The following is a 25,968-nucleotide window of genomic DNA, read 5'->3' on the forward strand; positions in this document are numbered from 1 at the left end:
TAATCCCTTGCACATGTGTGACAGGGCAGCTCTGGACCCTGACAGAAACTGATTCTCCAGACTGTGAAAATGCCTTTGGTTTGCATTTGCAGAGATTTTCTCAGAAGGTTAAAAGGTTTCTTTGGTCTCGCTGATCTCTTTGCTCGTGTTGTCTCTTCCTCTCACAACTCTTTTCTTCGTGGCCCCCTCCCTCGGTTTCCTCATATTTCCTTCCTCCAAATCAGTTTCCTGTGTCTTTATTTCTGATGTCTCTTTTTTCTCGTCAGAGCTACTCAGCAGTAGCTCATCTTCTTTCTTAGTCTTATGTTTCCTGCCCCTGTGGGTTTCTCTTTCTATCTTTTGCTTTGCTTTTTATTTTCCTCATCTTCCTCTAAGACCTAAATTGGTCTACAGTGTTGATTACAGTCTCTGCTCTGCTACATGGATCTCATTAATAAGTAACATTGATCCTGACACACTTTACCTTCATCAGACAATCAATATCTATGACTGCAGGGGCAGGAAGGTACACGTTAACTGCAGATGGGCACGTTATCCTAACCATCCTCTAACACACACTGGTTTCCTCACCGTGAACCTGGTTGATCTCAGAGTTCTGCGACAGGATCTCGTCGGCCAGTTTCTGCGCCGTGGGCAACACCTCGGTGTGGTGGACCGATATCAGGTACTGGACGAACTTCTGCAGCTGGTCTCTGCTCATCTGGAACAGCGTTTCCGAGATGGGCAGATGCAGCTTGACCTGCTCGGGCTTGCGCACCCTGTAAAGTGACAGCGCCACGACGTGGGCGCAGTAGAAGATGTCCTTGTTGCCGCAGGTGCACGTCACGGCGGTGATCTTGCAGCGGTCGAAGCTGACGCTGACGCTGCAGATGAGCTCCGGGGACGAGGGCGTGGCGGGATCCGTCACCGTGCCGCTCAGGTGGAAACCTGGAGAAGAATCGGAAAAGAGAGAGGAATTTTTATAGAAATGATTTTTTTTTTCAATAGATAGGGGTTGTTATTATTATTATTGTTATTATTAGAAGTGATTTTCAGGACTAGTTTCTACTCCTACTGCTGACTTTGCTGCGCGAACCAATCATTTCTAAGCAGAAGCCCGATAATGTCAGGAGCTCTGTATCCACACAGCATCCAGAATCAGTTACCTGCAAATTGAATAGCTTGATCAACTCAATGAACGTGTCCTTTTTTAAGTGACATTATTGAAGACCAAACACTCTCAGGATGTTAATACAGGTGCAGCTGAACAATGTAGAATACACTAAAAAGTTATAACAGACGGAGTTCTATAATTCAGGTCTTCATTTTGATTCTTTCTGATGATTAATAGCCAAAACATTTTATAAGAAAATTATAATGTTGCATAAATTACAGATTTTTAAGATAGGAATGTTTTGTTGTGAAGATATTAAAGCATATGATATGCGGACTGTTGACTGTCTGGATGTTCAGCAGACAGTTATTTACACTATCCCCAACAGGAGCCTATCACTAAAGGGTGTTGTTAAAGAAGCTGACTGTTCTCAAGCTGCTACCTCCTAAGACTTGGGTGGAAAGTTAGATGGAAGAAAAAAGTTCACAAGCACAAGTTTGACTGTAGTGTTAAGGTGATTGTGTAGTAAAGCCATTCAAATGTTTGGAGAGATTTACAAAGTGTGGACTGAGCTGGAATCAGAGCTTCAACAGCCACCACACACATTTGTATCCCATGAATGTTTTGTGCTAAACACCTCCTAAACCAGAGACATCAGCAACATTTCATTTGAAAAAAAAAAAAGGACTTTGCTCAGTGGTCCAAAGTCTTGTTTTCAGCTTTGGTCTAATTAGTCTAATGTTTGCAATTCATTTGGAAACTAAGTTGCTTGAGTCTGGAAGAAAAATGGAGAGGCACACAGTCTGAGTTGCATTAGACTCAATGTGAATTTTCCACAATCAGTAATGATTTTTGGAGCCATTTCATCTACTGATGTTGGCCCAATGTGTTTTGTCAAGCACTGTGCCCATTAATCACAGCTTGACAAAATGTACGCTCTTAGTTCATCTTTTGAACTAATAGCCCAACTTTTTGTTAATATTTAAGTTATAATATGATGCACCTGCATGACAATCAAGATCAACCTGACAGAAATCCACCCAGGTGGATGAAACTTCTGATGAACGCCAAGTGGAATTGAGAAAAGAAACGAAGCGGTGAGCACGCCTGTACCAGCATGAATTATACAGACTCTTGTTCGAAAATATTGTTTGATCTCATTTTGACTGCGTTATCCGAAGGCGTGGCTACTCATTATGCAGGAATGAATATGAATGAGCCAGGTGGGGTCCCCCGGCAGTGTCGTAAAACACACACGCGTGAGCACATGAAAGATTGAGGCATGCGCCCAAGTGCCGGGACGCAGTGTGAGATCGTTACTTATTAATAATGGGAGGGGTTTGGTGCGGCTTTATGAATGCATTCATATACTCAGGAGAAACATGTGCAATTCATGTGCACCAGGCAAAGACACACATATCTTTAATGTGTTTATCAAAGGGCTGAGCGCTGACTAGCCTCGATGTAAAGCATGTGTTATTGCATCTACATCAAAGGTTTTTTTTTTTCTGGTGAGAGAGGGGAGGAGCAAGGGTTGAATTTTTCATGGGTTATAGATGGAAATGATTGCACAAGCAAGCTAAACGGAGGTCAGGTCAATGTGGCTCTCCATCCTCTGTGCTTTAGAGATGCAGTCAGAATGCAGGTAGATGTGAAGAACGAGGAAAAGGATGGTAAACAAAAGATCATAACCCTTGCTTATGCCCTCAGGATGCATGTAAAAATAAAGCATGGCGTTGATGGACCTTATATAGTGCTTTGGAAACATCTTCACATCTTGTAATCTTACAAACCAAAACCTTTAACATGTTTTATTGCTGGAAGAAAAAAACATACGTTGATCTTTTACGAACAAAAACCCCACCCATCCGCCCCAAAAGTGGTTGTGCGCTTATTTTCAGCCCATTTTACTCTGATACCCTTAAAAGAAATCCACCAATGCATAGATGAGCCACTTGTGAGTAATTCAATCTGAGTTTAAATGCAGCTGTCCTATTACGAATGTCGACGTTTGTGAGAAACCATTAGTTAACCAACAACATCACGAAGCCCAAGGAACACAGCAGACAGGACTGGGATAAACTTCTGGAGAAGTTTAAGCGAGGTTAGGTTATAAAACAACTTCTCACGGAGCACTGCTCCTCCTGCAACCCTACCAAGACATGGCCTTCAATCCAGAGCAACAGGTCATGCAAGAAGACTGTTAATCTGGGTAGAAGCCATTGTATAAAAACTGTGGAGGAGCTGTACAGAGCCCCATGTTAGGTATGAGAATCTGTTGACAGGAAAACTGTTAATGGTAGACTTCACATATTTGGCCTTTATGGGAGAATGACTAGAAGAAAGCCTTGGTTGATAGACCAAAAGAAGTTCCACTGGCGGTTTGCAACAAGAGAGCAAAAATGTGGAACAAGGTATTTTGGTTGTAACATACATGCAAATGTGCTATGAATAGAAATTCTAGCAAAGTACATCTAGATGTGTAAAGCTGGTAAAAATAAACTAAAATAAAGGACAATAGCAACAAAAAAATGTGGTTCTACAAAGTATCCATCTCGGGATGCTCAATAGAAAAACCACACCACAACTTTCTGACTTGTAATGATAAAAAACTAAAAGTCAGTAACAATTTTCTTTGACTTCAAAACTACATTCTCCTTTGTGTTGGGTTTGCATAAAATGATCCCAGAATAGAAGCTTTCGGCAACAAAAATGGTCAAGGGTTCCAATTACTTTTGCAAGACTTTGTGTATCTTCTGAACTTTCTCACTGAGTTTTCTACTAAGCAGTAAAAAAAATAAAAAAATAAAAATTACATTACACTGTTGGCGCAGAGTTTGCATGTCTCTCTGGGCATCCATGCATCTTCTCTGGATACTCCAGCTTCCTCCCCAAGTCCCACAACGTATCTGTTCAGTTATCTGCTCCAAACATATCTGAAGAGTAAACTCTCTCTTGTTCACTGTGCTAGAACTGCAAGGACTTAGTGACTATTGGAAATATGGCTGAATTTATGGTTGTTTTATACATAAATTGCACTGTCACAGAATATGCCAGTTAGCCTGGTTGTTACTTCTTTATCCGCAGAACTATAAAGTGTTGGCTGCAAATATGATGCAAGGCAGAGCTGCAAAACATTGCCACAGAGATATGCATTCCCCTTCTGAAAGCCAGCTGGCAGAGGAAGCACATGTTCGTTAACAATATCCACACAAGAGGGGTGTGGATCGAATATGGCAGCTCCTCGCATGTGCTGTGATCAAAGCCTGGATGTCTACAGCTGCGGGAGACGGAGGGAAACAAGGAGCCGCACTGAAACAATCCTAAACGAGACAAAAAGGTTCACATGCCGCAGCTGGCCCATGGAGGAGAGAGAGAGAAAAAAAAAACAACTTATTTTACTGCGACGCGACTCACAAATGAGAAAATGAGCGTTTGATAATCAGTGATACCTCTCGTATGGACATGTGTGTGTTTGCAAGTGCGTGTTTGTTTGTGTGAAGAGAATTTCAAGAGTGGCCCCTGGTTGAGAGGAAAAAAAAACATACAGAACATCAAAAACATGTGGGAGCTGAGAGAGCTCAAAGAAAAATCACCCTCAGATGCAAGCAAACACACACGCACACACACACACAGACACACACAGACACATTCTGAGCAGAAGGTTACAAAGGCAGCTGCACTTTCTTTTGTAAATGTTTTCTTTCTCAAAGGGAAAATTAACGGCGATGCACTGTAAAATTCAAAACACATGGAAACTCTAACCGGTGATAAAAGACTCGCAGGTTTGAAGCTGGAGGTGTGTGTCGGGGGGTGGGGGGTGATTCTGTCATCTTTCTCTCTGCTTTATCGGACATTCTCGCTCTTTCACCTTCCGAGCCCTTTGCATCTCCTCCCCCTCCCTACGCCATCCCTCCCTCCATCAGTCCACATTCCCACAGCTCTTTCACTCTCACTCTCTGACAGATGGGTAGGTAATGAGTTTCGCCTTTCCCCATCCAATCGTCTGGGCACCAAAAAATGCCCCTTGTGCCAGAAATGCCCTTTTAATTTAGCCAAGCGCTGAGTACAGGGATATTACTGTTCAGGCGCGCGCACTCATGCACACACCTCCCATAACTCCTGGATGGGTGGGTATGAAACCTTCAGTGTCTCATGTGTTAGCTATTAGAGAGCCTGGTTTCCCCCTTACCCAATCCACCCAGCTCCCTTCCCAGAGTGGCGCTCTCGGCTCTTTTCAGCACATGTTCAAGAGGCCAGAGTTGGCTTTCAAAGTAACCATGGTGGCCATTTTTAGAACGAGGCCTCTGTGAGGTTGCCCTAGAAACCCCTTCTGACCGCCCTGGTGAAATCACACTTGGCACAAGGCACAGTGCAAGGTTGCAAGAACAGCGTGTGACCGAATGAGCGAGATGGAGAAGATGTGGACTATACATTGTGATGCTAAGGTTTAGAGTCATGCCCCATCATTTTGTGTTTTTAGTTGAGAGATCCATACTTTTCTTGTTTTCATGTTTCTTCAAACTCTCTGAAGATCTTTTTGAAAAAATATATTCGGAATCTGGCTGCCTTTTCACGCAATATGAAAAGTTGAAGCTTAAATCCTGGTCAGTTCTCCCCTTCACCATATTGTGCTCCCTTTGTGATATTTGTCACCCATAAAATATTGTTTGCCATTCGGTATACCTTTAATTTCTCTTAGTAGTTCAACGTTTTAAATATCACAGGGCTAAAAATGTGCACATAAAAAGAGAATGTATTTTAAATGGCTTTTTTTGAGAGATTCTTATTCTCGTTGTTTTACATTTCAACCAATGGTGACTTTTATTATATATGACATTATAATCCCTAATCAATCTAGAAAAGACAGTAATTAATATCCCACTGCAAAATGCCAGTGGATTCACAATAACATCCCTAACTGGGAGTAGATTGTAGTAAATCTGGGAAGGATGATACACTCAAGTTGAGTGGCTTCTAGTTCCAAGTTGGAAAATAACTGGGATTTTCTGATTATTCTGGTTCTAACTGCTATTATCAGTGCAAGTCAGACAATGTATGTCAATTTTATCCATTAAAAATACAACAACAATATGCACATAAATAAATACAAAACAGTTGGCGTGTCACTCATGTAAAAGATGTGCAAACTGTCAAAAGCGCTAATAAATGCTTTATACAGCGTTTTATTGAAGTATAAGAGATATTAAGGTTGAAGCAGAGACCTCCAACTTTTCCAGTTTTGATTACAACTTCAGGCCATGTTTTCACTCCTTTTCAGACTTGGAGCACACACAAAAAAACCTGACTTCCAAGTACAAGTAAAAAATAACACAAATAACTGATTTTCAAGGTCGGTATGAAATGTTCCTTTGCAAACTGCTTCTTTTTGCACTCAAAGAAAAGAGGCACAAGACAACCAGAAGTACAAAAGTTCAAATTCTCAGGGAGATGAAAAGACTAGCACCAGGTAATACTTTTTTTTTCCAAATTCAGTATATGGAACTTTTTTCAAAAGTGCCACAGCTTGACAGAGAGAAACAAATATATTCTCTCCAATAAGATCATACCTAAAGGGCTATTAACTGAAAACTTGGCATATAGTCGACAGTAGGCATGATGAATCTCTTCAGTGTTGTCTCGGGTCTTTGCTGAATTATTTCCTCAGTCCCAAAGACATGACTTTTATGAAGATAAAATGACTTATTTTGTTCACAACGTGTTCAAAACACTGTGAAAAACTCTGAAAGACCTAAAGAAGGCCTGAAGAATTATTGGTTAGACCACTTCAAAAGATTACAAGAAAGCCAGGCACCTCTAAAGCAAAGTATTAAAATGTTAGGGGTGGCCTAATTATTTTGCACAGTATTTTGTGTGCCCGTGTGCAGATTCCACAAATACCAGTGGCCCACCGACTTCTTAAGGGACCCTCATGAGCGAAATCTTACAAATGAGTCTTTACTGCAGTTTTGTACTGCACCCACGAATTGCTTAAAGCACTCGAGACCATTCAGCACAAAAAGCTCCAGAAATGTTGGATTCCTCTTATTGTTAAAAGAAAGAGAAAGACCCTGAACCTGCAGGTTCAACACCGGTATCAGAGTATGACTTTCATAATATCCCTATAAAACAAGATTATGCTTCCCACATGAAGGCAGACGGCAGGAATCAGGACCTAACTTCAGAGCTCACCAGTGCAGCAAAATCACTGAACTAAATTAGATTCTGTAACATACATATATTTCCACAATCACATTAAGATTCCAAGTCAATGGAGAAAATTCAGGCCTAACAGTGGGAAGGTCATTTAGTTTATAGGCTGTATTGGTTTATGAAGTGACTGTCACCTAAATCTAATATGGCACCCTGTGGCTCAGACAGCATTCATTTGCTGGATTTGTGCTTGATAGAATAAAAATATGCAACGCTTATCTGTGAAACTAAGAAGTTGAGACAAAAGGCCTGTTTTAAAAGCAAGTCAAGGAAAATTGAAAGAGGATATCGAAGAAAATACACTCACTCGAAAAATGTGACAGTAACGGGTCAGTCCCACTTCAGAACGTCTTTGAGACATACATTCAGAAAGGCGTTTGATGAAATGCTCACAGATTTTGGCCCTTATTTACATGACGGCATTAAAGAGTTGCTGCTTTTGTACCAATGACTGTGGAGGTCACAGTTGAACCCATCATTGTGTTTTGGAAACCACTTTGACATGATTTAAGCATTGTGTCATGGTGCATTATCCTGCTGGAAGTATCCATCAGAAGGTGGGTAACACTGTGGTCATAAAGAAACAGACATGGTCAGCAACAATTCTGAGGAAGAGTGAAGACGATGTTCAGTTGGTACAAAGCTGAACATTTGGCAGAATGTGTGAATCGATTCACACATTCTGCCAAATGTGTGAATCGATTTGGCAGAAGTGCCAAATGTCGTCCGCCCCTACTTGTCACAAACCCCTGGCAAACTTTTCACCTCCTTCGTGCAAAACTATTGAGTGATTGGTGAGAATTTTGAGGTTATGTTTAAAAACAATCCCAATTACTTGACTTCAAGAAGCTGTTTTTTCAGCATGGATAGTTTGAGAAATGATTGTCTGAGGCCATGAGGAAGTACACACGGTTAGATCAAAACACTGAACTGTCTCCACTCAATTCTCGTACGAGGCAGCAAGAGAAGAGCCAACCGATGCTTTCTGTTCTTTTTTTGTAGGTTTGCCAAAAAACAAACAAACAAAAAAAAAAAGAACAGAACCATTATTTTGTTCAAAGTTGAGAACTCATCATAGTCGTTCCTCTCTGCTTGGTCGCTGTGTTTGTTGTAAATTGCATATATGACAAAACACCATGGCATATACTGGAGCAGGAGCAGGTTCACAGGAGCATGGCTCGGTATATCTTGTGAATCTTGAAGAGTGTGGATGTAAACAAATGTTCTGCAACTGCTTGACTAAGCATCAATAGTTCGATTTTGGCCCGAGCATGCTGGGTCCTTAACCTCACCATCTGAATGTCCAAACTTAACTCAAAACTTGTTAGACCATGAAACATTTTTCCAAATAGTTATTGTTCAACTATGGTGAGTTCATGTCAATTGCGGCTTTGATTTCTTGTTCTTAACTAACAGAAGTGACACCCGGTGTGAATTTCTGCTGCCGCGGCCCATCAAGGTTCTATTCTATTCTATTTTCAGAGGTGGTATTCTGCATAACTTATTTGTTATTTGTATAAGTGTAATTCTATCAAAGTAAACAAATCTGTCCATTCTTCTCTGACCTTTCAACTGAATGAGGCCCTTACATCTAAACAACTTCATCCCAGTTGATAGTTTTTTGGTCCAATTTCTGTAAACTCTGCATGAAAATCATGGACAGTTTCTGTAATACTAAAAGCAGCAAGCCTGGCACCAACAATGATGCCATTTAATGTCAGTCCCCTTTCTCCTCAATTTTGGTACGGTCTTAACTTCAGCAAGTTGCCTATTTGGATGGATACCTAAATGCATTGCTGCCATGTGATTGCCTAATTTTCATTTTTATCTTTGACTAAATAAACAACTATGCCCAATATACCGGTGTGTCACCTGCAAGGATTAAATGCAACTTACTACCTAAATCAAGTTACCCCATGAGCTTCAGAAAAACATATCAACACCTAAATCTGACTGATTCCCTGATCCAAAGGGGACCACCTGCGGAAGCTGGAGCGTTAACATTGGATCCCACTCTCTGTTGACCAAAGACAGCCTGCTAAAACCTCACAGAGGGAAGGCTATTGGACTGGAATCCAATCCATTTGGCTGGATTGAACTGAGAGGCCCCAGTGAAAGCCGATCTGAACCACAATTGAAGAAAAGCAAGGCTCCAGTGTAGGTCGAGGAAGGGTCAAGAACTGTTTGGCAGCCCAACACTCACCCCCAATAACCACCTCCAAAGCCCCATCCCACCCACAGCTAAAGAGAGCATTTCCTGCATGGCGGCTCCTTGAACTGTCCCAATTATTAAGGGTACAAAGGCAAGACAAGGCCTTTCAGCATCTTGGAGGGTAGGCCTGTATGAGCAACAATACATGCATGCGTGTGTGTGGTCCTATAAGGAAGAACTCATACAGAGACCATAAACAGAGATCAGTGCTTTTCTGCAGGAGACCTTGCTTCAGGCGTATGTGTGCATGTGTGTCCTAGGTGTGGGACAGGCTGGAATAACACCGGCAAGCTCCAGGGGCTGCTGTATTTATGCCTTGAACCCACTGGTGGAGTGATACGTTTTTTTCCCGTCTGTGGGTGCGTTCTTATCACCCACACAGACACACACACACACACGCACCCTCACAGTTATCCTGACAGACAGAGGCAAGCATAAATTAATGTTTTGAGATATTCTATGAATTTCAATGCTTTTACTTCCGCTTGAGATTCTGACAGCAAAAAAAAAAAAGTCTGAATGCAATTCACAGAGATGGCAGGGAATATTCGAATGCGTGTATGTGTCTGTGTGTGCACTGATGGATGTGTGGGTGATTGGAGTTGTCATCAGCTGGCGGTTAAAATGACAGTCAACTGCTTGGCTGCTGCCACTTAGTTGCCATGCAGTACATGAGGAATGACTTGCAATTTTCCCAACTATCACTTTCAAAATAGACTCTAATTTTGCTGGATTGGGCTTGTCAGGCAGGGGTGGTGTTACTGCTTGGCTGATGGATCACAAAGCCTGTCGAAAGCTGACCAGTATGGAAAGTCAATAACATCAGGGACTTGGGCTATTGAGGGACCCCTAAGGATCTGTTTAACAATTTCGTCTCATTTTACATTTTAGGTCCAAGTATCTTTGACTTGTGTCACTCTAGGTCGCAGCTCAACAAATTTCTGACACTGGAGAAGCCAGATGCCTGCTAATTCCATCTCCTGCATGTGCATTAACTATACATTATGCCCGTCCGTGTGCAAGGCTCATTAGTGTGAATGAAATTATAGCTGGCTGGAAACAAATGCATGCAATTAGCAAAGGTGGGTCCCAGTAGAGCTACGCATCCTATACGCCGAGGTAATGAGAGCCATCGAAAAGCCATTGTCTGCTACTTCAGAGCTAGGTTGTGCGTTTAATGACAAACCTATGCATCTGATGCCGTGCAGGGATGAAGAAGGTGAGTGAGTGTCTTCATGAACTCATCTGGCCAAAATACAAAATGCTCAAACTCGTTAGTTTTGGAATGTCCTTTCGTTGGATCTTTTGTATAATTCTTTGAATTTTTACAAATAAATTCTTCAGTGAGTCACCTCAGAGTGAAATTTGTAAACTTGTAAGATGCCATCAGCTGATACAAAGTATCACAGCATACCAATATTTCATTTCAAACCTGCTTAATTTTTACATCACATCCTGTGGTTTAAATTCCTTATAATTACATGCGACCAGAAAAGACCAAGCGCACCACATCTTTCTCCAGTTTTCTGAAATCCATGTAAGCTCCTCTGTTGAAAGTTGTTAGCTGACATGCTAACATTGCCCAACACCCCAATGTTAACATGCTAGCTAATAATAAAAAGTAAGATTCTGTGACAATGGTAGATGAAGTAAATTAGCATTAGCTAACATGCTAATATTACCACTGTAACATAGCATATGCCATTGTTAGCAGACCAGACTGTGTTAGCTAGTTAGCTGTGACGGTACTGATATAAAAGATAGAGGTAGTGTGTTTTAAGAAAGTAAAGACTAAGCAAAAAAAAAAAAAATCTGATTTTTATATTAAAAATATATTCTGACCCTTAATTATTTATACAGTAATCAAGTTTATTGTTGGCAAAGTATATTAATGAAACAAAGTTTTTTGGTGCTGACATTGCTTTCAAATGGTTGGACCAAAATGAGTACTGGTCAGCTGATTCAACAGCTGACCAGCTGCTTTGACTTGAGCTTCTGCCATTTTTGGATTTCTACTGCTCCTGCTTTTGACCAGGCTTTGGCTATACTTATTTAAAACATTTCTTGAAAGATTTATTTTCCTTTTATCACTTCTATAATGGGTTTCTGCTTCAATTTAGCTTAATCATGTTTCTGCTTCAGCTTCTTCTCAGCTGTATATTTTGTCAACAGATTTGATTTTATTTTTTCATTTTTGTTTTCCTAATATTTCTGCTAATGTCTTCAAGAAGTGTTTTGGTGCTGGCTCAGCTCCTTCAGAATATCAGCTTACAGCATTCATATTACATTTACAAGGTAAATCCATGTTTCAGCGAGTCAGAGTGGTGTCAATACACCAATCCTTTCCCTTGTATTCTCCAAATAGCAAATCAAAATAACAACCAATGTAATATTAGTGTAGCTGTAAAAAAGAAGTTATTTTAGAAGCCTTACACATACAGCCTCATGCCAAAGATTTAAAAAACAAAGTCACACCGTAACAAGATCCAGTAAAATACATCAATTAAGTTAACACAGCACACAAAAGGACACTAACAGTAAACAGTAGCTTACTGCATAATAAAATGCCAGGCCGCTAACAACAATGGACTCATGCAAATATGAAATATTGTGCACTTTTTCACGTCTACTTTTCCATGCCGGGGAAATAGCCTTACACTCTTTACCCTTCCCATTTCATTTGGAAAGTCACTCGACACACTCCACCAGACACACACATGCACACACACGGCTCCGCCCTTTGATACACACTCATAGTGCCTTCATGCATGCACACATACTGGCCTCAGTGACTCCCTGCAGTCAGCCTCCTTCTGCTCACAAACAGTGCCACCTCTTTCCTTTTTCTCTCTCCAGTAACAGACTCCCCCCACCCCAACCAAACCCCCATGACACACACGCGCACGCACGCACACACACAGAATGCTGCCTAGCCCTAAGCTGACCCGTTGTGTGTACTGACGTCACACAGTAGACAAGGGGAGGCATCATTCCAGACAGACACACACACACACACACAAATGCAGGCCCCAGCCGAGGGGGAAGCTGCATTCCTGCACAGGCACACAGACACACAAACACACATCACCACGCCTGGCGGTGGGAAGCATGGGGAGCGCTCAGCTGTAGCGAGGAGGCGGGGAGGACGTGGGGGGAGGGTGGCTGTGTGGTGGGGAGGAGGGGAGTTTCAGAGTAGGGAGGGGAGGGATGGCTCTGAGCCAGAGTTCCTCTGAGCTCAGCACTTCCCCTTTCAGCTCCAGCCAGCCGCCAGTTTGCGTAACGCAGCGATGCCGACTCGTGTTTAACCCTTCGCTCTCTGGAGTCAACGAGGTCACACTTACAGTTGTTTGTTCTCCACGTTCAAAAAAAGGGCAAAGGTAGTACGACCACCTCTTTTTATTATACTCTGGCAAATCTAGGGGAATAATTGTGAAGTAGTGAGATATGCCTGTGCCGATTTTAGGTTTACTGTACTTCAATATCTGACGTCAATTTCGCCCAATTCCACCTTTTTCCCCAGGTCTGCCTTTCAGATGTTCGGGTTAGCTAGCTACAAATCGCATTCAGCTGCTCCTGTGTTGATTTTTTTGTAGACTGAATTGCCCCTTCCACAAAGGCGTGAGGCCTTGTGCATCAGATGTGGCACCTCTTTCCCTGAAAAGCCCCAGTGAAAAGTGTCATAGCTCACACTAACCATGGCAGACATGGCGAGAGGACGGACTGGGGGCGCAGGGGCATTCAATGAAGGAGGAGGATAGGTTTAATATCGCTTGACATGCGTCATCCAGCATCTCACAGCGAGCCGCTCAGCCTTGTTTCAAAGCCACGGTGGCCCCGTCAGAAATCCCTCGCACGTGTACGCAGGACGCACCTCGCCAGAACAAGCGGACAAAGTCAGCAAACAACAGAAAAGCCGCGTCGTCGAGCAGAAAACAGGATGATGAAGACGAGTGAGGCTTGGAAGAGGGGGGAAAGGAGGGGGAGCGGGCAAAAGGTTGAACGTGTCTCTGCTGAATGGAGGTGGTCGATTTGCTTGCCTGCGGGCGATTCCTGTAAATATTGACGTTGATGTTAGCATCACTCTCCAAAGGATAAGTTATAAAGCAAGAGGGTTAGATTCACTCAGTGCAAACAGCAAGCGCCTGAAATCACACGTAACGCCTGGCCCCTCTTCTAGTGCATCGAAGGGAAACAATGAAAGACTTTCAGGGGTGAAGAGCAGCAGACGCACAAGGGAAGCAAGCCGTTTCGGTAGGTTTACAGCTCTTACTCCTCTCCTTCACTGGATGGTTAGGGTTTCCACTCTCAAGCTAAAAGCAGGCAGCTGACATCCAAACCTTCAGAGAGACCTCGATTTCCCAGAAACAGCTCTCGTTTCATGTAAATAGCTGCCTTTCATGGGCTACATTAAGATAAATTGCACCCTGCTGGACAAGAGGGAGACAATAATCCCCCCTCCCCTCTTTTGTTATCATCTGTACGTGTTACCATGACTACACCTATCTGCCTGGGGGTGATTCTGTATATACATGAGTTTGTTTGTATTCACATGTTTTTATTTGTTTATGCTCTTATTGTGCATACATGTTAGAGTACAGAGTAGAGCAGGCAGGTCCATGCTGAGTCAAAAAATACAAATTCCTCTTTTTTTCTTTTCGGACACAGAACTAGTTAGGCTGCACAAGGCTAAGAAGAAATGACCTGTGTTTATGTGAAACAGATTTGGGCTTCCTTGTTTTTGAAAACATCTATACAATCTCTGGAACTGTAGTCAAAAATTGCGCAACACTTAATCTTTCGCTTACAAGAGGCAATGATGCTGATATTAAATACATCATGATAAACAGCTGAAGCAGAGTTAGGTTGCCCTGAGTCAATTCTCTCCATCATCTATTTTTATTTTGCACCAATCTTGCCACTCCCTTTTCTTACTAGTGCACAAACCCTTTCACATCAACATGTTTAAACCACAGTTTATCATTTTTTTTATGGACAATTATTTTCATGAATCTTAGATGTAATTGTAATAAAAGGAAATGCTAATATATTGTACATAATTTAGATATGCAAAATACACTAAATCCTAATTGCTATACCAATGTGTGCAATACTGCATAAATAACTGCCTGGATGGTATGTCTTATACCATGCATTTAAACAGAGCTTGTAAATAATGAATTTTGTTAGCTGGATTTATGCTGTCTTTTATGGCCACACTTGGTAAAGGTGACAAAGATGCTAAAACTCTTTGAGACTGGTTCGTTCATTGTGGTCAGTGTGGATTAATTCCAGACTACATTGCTATCCAGTAGGCATTAAGAATACCTCAGTGCTTTTATTTTATTTGTACAGTATATGACTTCCTCAAGACCTTATTTTACAGTCAAAGATGTAGTTTTTCTTCAGCAGCATAACAGCTTCACTGTTGGTGTTAATTCCAGCACAGTAAGCAATAGTGGGAAAGTTTAGGGCTTTGGGTTTTATTCCATTAGTATTCAGCTGTTTTTTTTTAATGGCATTTATATAAAAAAGCAGGGGTTGAGAGGAATACTCCATCTGTGATAACTTTTCAACAAAAAGAAAACTCCAGAAATTTAACATGTCCAGTCTACTGGGAATTGAGACGAAATGACCCACAAATTAAATTTTAAGCGGTTAAAAAGACAATCCTCAAATGGGATTACCATGTCTGATAGATAGTCTTTACACTTTCAACTTCATAAAAGAATTACCTCAATTGTAACTGTACCCTCGAATGCTCTCAAGACTGTTTCATTAAATTTGTTCAAATTAGCATTTGCACAGATGACCGGTGAATAATCACATCCTTACACAATTATGCTGATTATGTCTCGTGGGTGACTCATGAAGTGAAGGACTATGTCACCTCTGAGACCATCCGAAACAAAAGTCAAATACTTTCTTTATTTTTATGATGTGCTTGGACTTTTAGATCCTCATTACATCCATTTGGGAAGGCAGATTGCTCAGGGAACAGTGCAGGATGAAATTTGAACAGGAGGGTGTGTTTAAGCACACAAATTGCCCTGCACTAGAGCATTCGCAACAGGAGGCTGAGGGGCCGCATGATAATCATGAGGATGGAGAATAGTACGTGTGAATGTGGGTGAGAGAATCACCTCCCGCTGCAAGTCAGCATTCACCCATGAAGTAGGTCAGTCAAATTTGCCCAAATTAGGTCAGCGGCAGTCAATGGGTACTGTCCTGAGCAAGAGACGGCATATAAAGGGAAGACAGAGGGAAAGTCTATAAGGTTAGAAGAGCGTGACCAAGCGGCTTAGTTCATGTTGGCTTTTACACCAAGGTAATTAATGTTCCACTGGTCCGTAAAACATCCTTGGCATCAGAATAGGAGCACATCTGAAGCCAATGAGAAAGTTTGCATTCCCCTGTCTGATTTGGGCTGTTAGGAATACAACATCTTATCATAGCAATATGACACCATATTTTTCCATTGACAGCACTATTCAGTTGTCAGCATAAAAGTTTGCCTAATGTATCTAGTGTATGAGATGCTCTAAGCATGGCACCTTGTATATGTTTAAGACTTTTATTTTGCAATGAAGAATCAGGATTTCCCCTAGAAACCTTGCAAAGCCTGATAGTAGAGGCACCAGTGCAGTCATCCAGCGGCCTACATTTGAAGTTGACAGAAACATTTAAAATATCTCTAGGTAATTATATGTTATTGACAGACAACCAAATAACAACTATAAAGTCTTGAAAACAGAAAATATAAAAAACCTGAAATAAACCAACAATGCATAGCCTGGCGGTTAATAAGAAAAACCTGGTGGCCCACCAGGCTTATAATTCACTAACGGAAACTCTGAAGAATAAAGCAATTGTTAATTGACAATACAGTTAAACATTGATAATCATGCCTGTCAATAACATTTAGTTACAAAGTATTGAAGAAGTCTTCACCACTTTGAAATCTTTTCTGTGAACTAAACGAAAACTGAGTGAAAGAAAATATATGAATGATTTGTAAGAACTGAGAGAATATCAAAACTGCCTATTAGCTGCTAGCAAAGCAAGCATCAAAGAAAATAGCAATTTTATTGTTTTTAAGGAATCTGGACTAAATTTGTTGAATGTTTTGTTAAAAAGTTGAACTGGACAATTCAAATCTGTAGAGATTCTCACAAATATCTGAGCCTTATGAAACCTTTAATATACTTGTTTAAATGCAAGAAGTTAGTATTTTCAATTGCTTTTATCTGGTCTCAATAGCTCCAGATTCTCAACCTCCTGGTTGAACTAAGGCCTTATTACTTTTAGTCACCATCACCAACCAAAAAGATGAGCTTATCAAGCATACTGATCTTTGTTTTGTGTGAAACCTTCTCAAAGAGATTTTGAGAACTTTCAAAATGAAATGAAGCTAAACGCAGTAAACCAAAAACATGCGATATTGGCTGTTTATGCAGCGTTTCATTTACTTCACAATGTCTGGGTTTGAGAATGGCATTGTAATCTTATTTTAGTGCAAAGTATGAAAACCAGGAACTTTCTATTTACTCGTCTTAGCAGTCCAACTCCCTACTGCAACATAAGGTCCTAAAAAGCACTATTTCTAAGAATTTTTCCAACTTTTACCTTGCAAATGTTAAGTTCACCTTAACTATTACCCGTTCCACACACCCCCAAAAAATTACTAAAATCCTGCAACGTCTTGATGTACCATTACACCTCAGATTGTTGTGCATCCTTGTTAACTGTTGAAACACAGGAATGTTTGAAGTCAGTGTCACGCTGCGGTTTGCTTTCATTTCCCCATATCCATCAGTCAAAGAGAAATAAAGGTGACACCAAAGGAAAATGTTTTACTACTTCCAAGTTTCTTCTCCACAAACCTACTGTATGTAGAACCAAAACATGACAACAAAAAGTAGCAACACGGGTGAGGAAAAGCCATGCCAGGCATTAGACAGATGGGAAGAAGCTGAACTCCAATCTGTGAATAGCCGAGAGGTTTTCAATGGAAGATTCTGATGAGGTACAGCTTGTGCCAACTGACTGTATCTTCTTGCCTGAGCTCGGCTGTCCCACTTTCAATCAAAGGGAACGTGCATCCCAGCGTAGCTAAAGGGGCTTACTCTGAACCTTAGTCTGTCAACCCTCAGTCAGTCATTTCAGAGCAGTTGGACGTCAGAGAGAAGGAAGGGCTCTGACATGTGTCTTTCATCCAAGGTGTCTGTTCGTGAGCGTGATGGCAGAACCTGGGCCTGCCCCTAATCACACGAGCCTGCTCCGTTTGCTCTGACAGCCGCAGAGGTTGGGGAGGAGGGACAAAGGCTCGCTTCCCAGGGCAGCGATCAAACTCAAGCCCGCGGCTCGTCTGGAGAAGTGACAAGGCCCATTTCCCCTTTTCACTGCTCGTCCCCGTCCTCCCCCTGCTGCCAATCATGTGTCATATGCTTTGCACTCTCGCTGGATGCACGCTTCTGTGCCTGTGCCGGGGCTGAGCCTGTCTGCTCGAGTTAAAGAGATGCAGAGAAACAAGATCGGAGGAAACAAAGAGATGTGTAGAGAGTCGGGAAGCTCTGCGGGGTAATGCCGAGCCAGAATTAACCAAATGCGCAAGCTGAGTGTTGCTTAGAGTAAAGCAATGAGCTACAGTGGCTAGCCAGAGAGAGAAAGATGCTTGGCTACAGTGGCTAACTGTTGGAGCCAGAGAACTGAATTGCTGCCAGCCTGGAGGAGGCCTAGGTCCAGATATGTTGGGACAGTACCAGGGGCCCAGCTACAGCCTGTCAGAGCAGGAAGCAGAGGGTAGGGAGAGCAAATGAAATACAAAAAAGTAGGAAGTGGGGACAAAAAATGAGGGCAGGGTCAAAGGATAAAGGGTTTTGAGGTTTCTTAGCCACAAGGTGGGACAGAGGGGGCTGGTTGGAGGGAACCGCTGAAAGCTGGAGTCGAAGCACAGAGGCAGGGCCAGGGCTGAGCAGGGGCTGCTAAGAGGAGCCAGGGCTGTAGGCCAGAGGTGGAGGGGGAGTGGAGCTGGGGCCGGAGCCCAGGCCAGAGCCGGGGGCCCCGAGCTTTAGATTTAGTCAGCTGTTCCCCTGGCCAACAGCTGGACGGACGCAAAAGGAGGCTGAACAGGAGGGGAGGCAGCACAGAGACTGCATGCGAGAATTCAAGCTGGCAAAGGAGATGGGGAGGAAGAAAACAGTCCAGCACTAGAAAAAGGAGGAGGAGAAGAGGGAGGTGGAGGTTTGGAAAGGGGACAGTGGAAAAGCCATTAGATTCCTATGAGAGAGAAAACAGCACTGAGAGCAGACAGGCTGACAGAAGGTGGTTAGGGCTCAGTGGCTTTGCAACCGCTCTTCTCTTTCCTCTGTGATTCTCCGGCTCCCTCATTCCTTTCCTCCCTTTCTGCATCCAGCCTCCTCTTCCTCCTCACGTTCCGTCACTGGTGAGCTATTCTCTGGCTGCTGCCTTTTCAGCCGGTTGTGCCTCAACAACAGCCCTGCTATTCATTACACATGACCCGCAGGCATGACCCTAAATGCACACATACACACTAAGATCTCGAACAGGTGCCTGCGTTCAAACACATGTGCACAAGCCAGCAGAGAGAAGATTGAAAGGGGCGTGCAAAATGAAGACGTGAGAAGAGACATCTCCATGTGGCCGACTGGGATGCAACACGGAAAAACGAACGGGAATGGAAGAGTGCAAACAACAAACGTCATTACAGCAGAAAAAATACACACTATGCTTCCATAAAAGTGATAAAATGAGGTTTGGAGCAGGGCTCAAGAGAGTGAAAGTCGAGGGTTAGCCATGAGGCGAGCGGTCACTGCTTACAAAGCACTTTATAGCCTATTATATTCCATTGAGATGGACCATGCATCTGGCAGAGAAGCATTAAGTCTTTGCCTTCGTAAGTGACTCAGCACTTAGAGCCCTCGCAGGTGGATCCTCTGATAACTGCACAATGCATATCAACCAAGTGGCCTACTCATTGCATACAGTCCATGCACTCCTGCTTCTCTGCCTCAGTTTTTTTCCACCTCCTGGTCCAACTCCACCTTCCTTGTCCCACCTCCATCTTTATAGTATCCACTTGTATATGCCAAGTGCTCCTTTTAGTTTCCAGGCCGGCTGTCACACCTGGAATCACTTCCATAACATAAGTGAATAACAGGTGTCACACCCCGTTATTTAATGTTGAATTGAAGTGTGTGTGAGGGTTCTTGTGGTATCACGGTATCATCCTTTATTTATGCAGAAATGTTAAAGCAAAGTTGTAAAACTCGACCTTGCTTATTGTGTTATTAGTCATTGTGTTATTAAAACATTATAACGTATTCATTGACGCAGCTTCAATAATGTTCAGTTGTTATTTTGACACATTGACTTAAGCAAAAAAAAAAAATGTAAAAAGTCACCAGCTAAATTTAGAAGTAGTTTTTCCACTCATGGAACTGAGGTGGTCAACTCCAGCCCTCAAGGGCCTGGGCCAACATTCTGCTCGTTTTATGTTTTCTTCAATTCAAATGACTGAATTACCCTTCAACATGTCTTCACATTCTGCAGGAGCCTGCTAATAAGTCATTCAATTGATACAGATGTGTTGGACAAGAAAAGCGTCTAAAACATGCAGCCAACTGGGTCTCGAGGATTGGAGTTGGCCAATCCTCGAGAATGTGTGGAATATTATCCTTCTTTTTACTCTAAAAAAGAAGCATGACAAGCTAATTTCAGTTTTTAAATTAGTCACGCTATCTGCTGAGGTAGCCAGCTTGCAGTCAAGCATCCTGTTTGTAGCTTGCCAACTGTAGTTTCAAACAAAAAGTCACCAATCAAATATTTCTATACTGTCACATTTGTCTTACTTATATGTGAGAGAAATGTGTAGCAACCTCTTTTCCTGGTGGCTGACTGGCAGTGTGTGTCAACAGGTGGAGGAGGGGCAATGCCATGTTACTCCATGTTCCATACAGTCTGAAAAACTTCCAGCCTTTGAGACTATTTTCTCTGGCTTCTCTGCAACTACATTAAACCTGAGGAGCAGCATAACACATAATTGTAATGGTTTAGAAAAAAAAACTTTTTAAAATCTTTGAATAATTGGATAATAGTAACCGGACCATGCCTAAAAAACACTTAAGATTGGCTTGAGGTTGTAATTTCACCTGCTCCTCGGTACACAATGAGGCAGCATTCCCTCCCAGGCTGGAAATAGGATTTTAATACTTTAAAAACGCAACCGAGTACACTATTTTTGCACAGACATGTCCTTAATATTAGGAGTAGAGGTTTCCGCCACAACTGGAGTAGCATTTTCTTCTCATTTAGTGTTGAGATGGACGACAGCTCCCCTCCTCCTTCTATAGTTTCCTCTCCATCACTCTCTTGTCTCTATGCGGCTCTACCTCCACCCATCTGCCCTTTCCTCTGTGCTCTACCTCTCTGCGGCTCCATCTTCCCCCTCGGTGGTGGTTAATGGCACAGGGATCCAGCGTGGAATATAGATCAGTGCGAGATGGATGGGGCACCAGGAGCTCCGGCCAGTCCCGTAGGTCCCAGACCAAAGATTAACTAAATATTAGCTGACAGGAAGAGAGGCAGAGAGGGGCAGGGACACAGCTGCAGCTGCTAGTGCCACTGCTGGCTGAACAAACGTCGGAGGCTGTTTTTAACCCCCTTCGCTCTTGGGATGAGAGACAGACACATGTGATAAACTCACGAGAGATGTAAAAATACACAAAACGCATCGGGGCAAACGTACTGCTGCAGATGCACACGCTATCAGAGGCACCCTGGGAGAAGAAGTCCACTAATCACATTCACTCCTCCCCCTCTCAGCCCTGCCAAGGCGAATGGCGAGGGGGACAAAAAGAAATAAATCTTTATTAGGCAATGTGTCCCTGCTTTATCGATCGCTTGGATCCTTCCCTCCCCTTCTTCCCACTCAACCCCCCCTTTTTCCTTCCTCTCCTTTTGTTATTTTAGGCGTGTGTCTGCCATCCAGTTCAATTGAGTCAGGGTGTACATCAGAGAGGACCATTACCCATGTCTCCCTGGGCTGAGGCTGTCACTGGCTGTGGAGGAGGGTATGGGCTGGTGGTGGGGGTGGGGGGGTAAATGATGTAGCCACCCAGGAGGGACAGCAGCAAGCCACCTCATGGCTAGAAAGACAGCCAGGCCAGGATAGTGAGGTTTGGGCAAAAAATGCAGACAAAGTGGTAATGACACATTGTGGCAGACAGTCTTTCTTTCCAAAGCCAAGCTAAAACATCAGTTTATTCCACCATAATGGAAATTACTTACTCTTCAGAACATGGCACAGATTCAACTTGACGCATTTCCACATGAACCACTGAGGGGAGAGAGTGGCCTCCGCCCTTTTTTGGTTACGTATACCTCAAATTTTAAGCAACTACTATATTATAACTCACCAAAAAAGTAGCTGAACTATGCACTTGAGGTAAAAAAATAAAAAATAGCTTTAGGAAAGCCAGAGAGTCACCAGCAAAATATGCTGCTGACAGGAATTGGGAGGTTTTGGTGATTAGCTGGTTTGAAACTCAAAGATTTGATTATTTTCCAACCAGTGAACATACTAGAACTACTATATCAATCAAATCCCAGTCATCATCAGAATCTTGGTGCATGTTAAATTATAATCTCAAAAGGCTGCTTGGACAAAGTTTTTCAGAGGATATTGAATTACAAGTCTCAGACATTGCGCTTGAATGCATATTGATGATATATTTGGCCAGTTTTAGTGACTGACTGTCTTTAATACCCCAACCTGACTTCTGTCTTCATGGAGATGCTAAAACAGATGCAGATGATGTGAAACAATGAACAAAGGAGAGTCTCAGTAAAATGTTGGTCAATCATAATCAATATTATCATTTCAATTTTCAGCATTAATATTGCAGTTCCTGAGTGCGTGCAGCCCTTGACCCTACCATACTTGTGGTGTACCAGGTAGCACTGACAACAACCCTATTAGGTATGGAAGATCTTACTGAGGGAAGAAGACTGGAAATGAGATATTTTCAATCTAAATAAGGTATTTTAAAAAGAAGCCAGAGGAATCACGGAAATTCTAAGAAATTTAAAATGAAATTGGTCAGAAAATGTTGAAAATACACTTTTTATAATTAGTGCATGCACAATGGATAAGCTCTGCCAGCTGGCAACAACATTTTAGTGTTGAAGTTGTGACAGAAGACTCGAACTTACCTTTTTCACTATCGATGAACTACGTAAAAATTGAGTCAGCGGTGGCATCCACTCTACTGCTCTCTCTTTCTGCACTCTATTTCTTCACTGTCACCTGTCACGTTGACGGAACTTGATTAGTGGTTATCCTTATAAGCCTTTTATTGTTTTGTTATTAACTCCATTGTTATATCCTGATTTGTGAGTCAATGTGAATAAAAACGTCTGGGAAATCCATAAACATAAAGATAAAAACATTTATTTTCGGGTGTAAGAAACCCTTTTAAAGGAAACCACATTTTCTACAAGCTGTTATGAAAGAAAGCTAGATTCAGCTAAGTTCTAGTCATTTCACTCTTTTGCCTATTTGTGCTTTGTGATTTTGTTTCATACTCCACTTTTTAGTGCACTAAAAGTTTGTTCTCTACTTTTTGTACAACTGTCAAAGGAGCAAACCGACCCATTGCCAATTTTAGCAGATAACAGAAAGTCTGAATGTTTTACAGTAAAACGTATTCAATTAAAAATCAAACCCTTTTTCCTATCATTGTAACCACCATACCTAAACACGACTAGGTCACACTGATAACATTCTTCCATATGGACGCTAATAATGAGGGAATAATTTAGATACTTTCTTTTTCAATCAGGCTGCACAGTGGTAGAGCTGTTGCCTTGCAGCAAGAAGGTTCTGGGTTCGATTCCCGGTCTTTCTGCATGGAGTTTGCATGTTCTCCCTGTGCATGCGTGGGTTTCTCCGGGTACTCCGGTTTCCTCCCACAGTCCAAAAACATGACTGTCAGGTTAATTGTTCTGTCTAAATTGTCCCTAGGGGTGAGTGTGTGTGTGCATGGTTGTTTGTCCTGTGTGTCTCTGTGTTGCCCTGTGACAGACTGGCGACCTGTCCAGGGTGACCCCGCCTCTCGCCCGGAATGTTAGCTGGAGATAGGCACCAGCAACCCTCCCAAACCCACTAAGGGACAAGGGTGTTAGAAAATGGATGGATGGATGGATTCTTTTTCAATCAAGCACTTAAAAACTAAGTCATAGAAAATACTAATGGGATATAAAATTGTTGAACGGAAAGATTTATTTTCTATGACACGACAAGGAAGAGAGGTGGTTCCATTCAGGATGGGAGAGACCAAGAGAGAGCAAAATCTGTAACAGATAACAAGAAGGGTGAACAACTACTCTTTTTTCTCTCACACTCACGCACACTCACACACAGTATGACATAATTTTTGCTCCTAAAAATTGATGACTTACAACAGGAAGACTAGACAGACATATTTTTTGTGCTAAGAATGATATTCCCTGAACAGAAATCAAGATCCCTGGACTATCTGTATCGGCATGTTCAAGGAACTCAGTCACAAATTTTAAAGGAAAACAGTAATTTCAGATTATTAAATAAAGTTAGAGAGAGAGAAAAAAAAAAAACACCATACAAGTATAAGTAGGCTTATCTCATAAGTGTATCCACTGCTAAATCTTGCTTCTGAAAAGAATAACAGAAGCAGCTTCTGAGGTCTGGATACAGACTAGCACTGAGAGCAGGATTTAACGAGGCCACTAACCTGGTTTGGGGAGTGCAGACATGCTCTGTCTAGATGGAGGCCATGCCAACACACTGAGTTTTTGCTTCACAGTTTCAAAAATAAAAGTGGAAAATCAAAAAGGAGGATGAGCAGCAAACATGAGAACTTGTAAACATAAGGAGCTGATGCAAGAGAGGGTAGGAAGGGTGGGAATGAAGTAATCAGGAGGAGAAGAAAAGGCAGGAACATGACAAGAGGATTAAAGAGCCCAAAAAATCCAAGTTCGAAAGCAAACGACTAAAGAATTTTTTTTGTAGAAAGTCCTTAAAGACGAAACTCTTTAGAAAGGCAAACTAAATTCCCTCATCAGTTGAAATCCTAGCCCTCATTCTTGTTGAATCCCTCTCTTTCTTTTTGTCTCCATTGCTCTCATGCCTGGAGAGCCTTTCCAGCTCTATTCAGCCTGGCTCTGCAATGGGGTAATGAATGCGTGTCTCACATGCCACACAGCCACGACATCGTTGGACCAGGCACAGCCAGAGGCACCTTCCACTCCCAGGACCTCCTCCTCTTCAGTCTACAGTACATAGCTCACATGGCACTTGAGCTTGCTGAGCAGAAAAGAGAAGGGGGGGGTGGGGGGCGGGGTGAAACACCCCTTACTCTCTCTCTCTCTTCACTTCAGTCTGGCTTAGATTCCAGAGTGCTCCACAAACGGAGAGGCCATACTCATTGTCCTTTGCCAGACTGAACTCTCAGGTGAAGAACTGCTTATTGGGATGTGCAAAGCACAACATTCAATCACGCAGGTGATCTTTGCCTTCGGTCATGTGCTATTCATTGGAAAACAATAATGGAAGCACAGGCCTGTCTTTCAAGCAGAGTAATCAGCCACTGGAGGGACAGTCTGACCAGCTTGACCTTTGACTTCAGTAAATCCCTGTGGGTCAAGTGAGGAGGTCAGCACTGGGCCAGCTCAATAACCGGGGGAGAGGCCAGTCAATGAGTGAACACCTCCATCAAAGAGTGAGGGTCAGTGGCAGGTAAACCCATGGCCTCAGCCGGTGTTTATTCTGAGGCGCCTCGTTGGTGTGTGTCTTAAAGCCTTTTGGCAAGAGAGTGTGCACACAAGGGTGGAAATGAGATAGGGTGGGAATGATGACAGACGGGAATGTCATCCACCCTCTTATCATTAACATGCTTCACCTTTATTCAGTCTGACACACTCACGGCCATAAACACTTCCACCGAGCCATTAACACAAACTCATACGCTCACATGCTCGTATTCAGGTAAAATAAACAGTAAGAGTCTAACTTTACTCAGCTGGGTGAGTCTTTGAAAGAGTTTATTTAGGTACAAAATGAATCCACCCACATGTACCAACATTGATATTTTGTTTAAGGATATTACTTTACTTAGGAAATTATTGTCCTAAATGGGACAAAACTTTAAATCCCAGCAATTCTGGACTATTTCATACTGAAATAGTCCAGAAGAATATTTTTGATAAGTAGGAGTGATTGCCAAAAATGTCATGCCTTCATTTGGTTTGGGTCACTTTGACACTGCACTTTTTAAAGAAACCAAACTACCTGGATGGTTTAATGCAGTTAAAACTTTGGCTATCACAAAAAGCTGCCCAGAATGAGTAGTAGACAGGTATGGCAATCTGTTTAGTATTTAGTGATAATAAAAAA

General features: G+C 42.3%; 1 protein-coding gene across 3 annotated transcripts in view; it reads right to left on the reverse strand.

Moving 5' to 3' along the window:
* Positions 1 to 25,968, reverse strand: part of LOC103470165 (zinc finger SWIM domain-containing protein 6) — a 62,591-nt gene that overhangs the window by 22,946 nt on the left and 13,677 nt on the right. For all 3 annotated transcript variants that reach the window (XM_008418369.2, XM_008418370.2, XM_008418368.2), the window contains exon 2: positions 571 to 927. In XM_008418369.2, the coding sequence (XP_008416591.1) occupies positions 571 to 927 (357 nt within the window). The remainder of the gene's footprint in view (positions 1 to 570; positions 928 to 25,968) is intronic.

Source organism: Poecilia reticulata, linkage group LG9 (genome assembly GCF_000633615.1).
Source record: "Poecilia reticulata strain Guanapo linkage group LG9, Guppy_female_1.0+MT, whole genome shotgun sequence".
Lineage (NCBI taxonomy): Eukaryota > Metazoa > Chordata > Actinopteri > Cyprinodontiformes > Poeciliidae > Poecilia > Poecilia reticulata.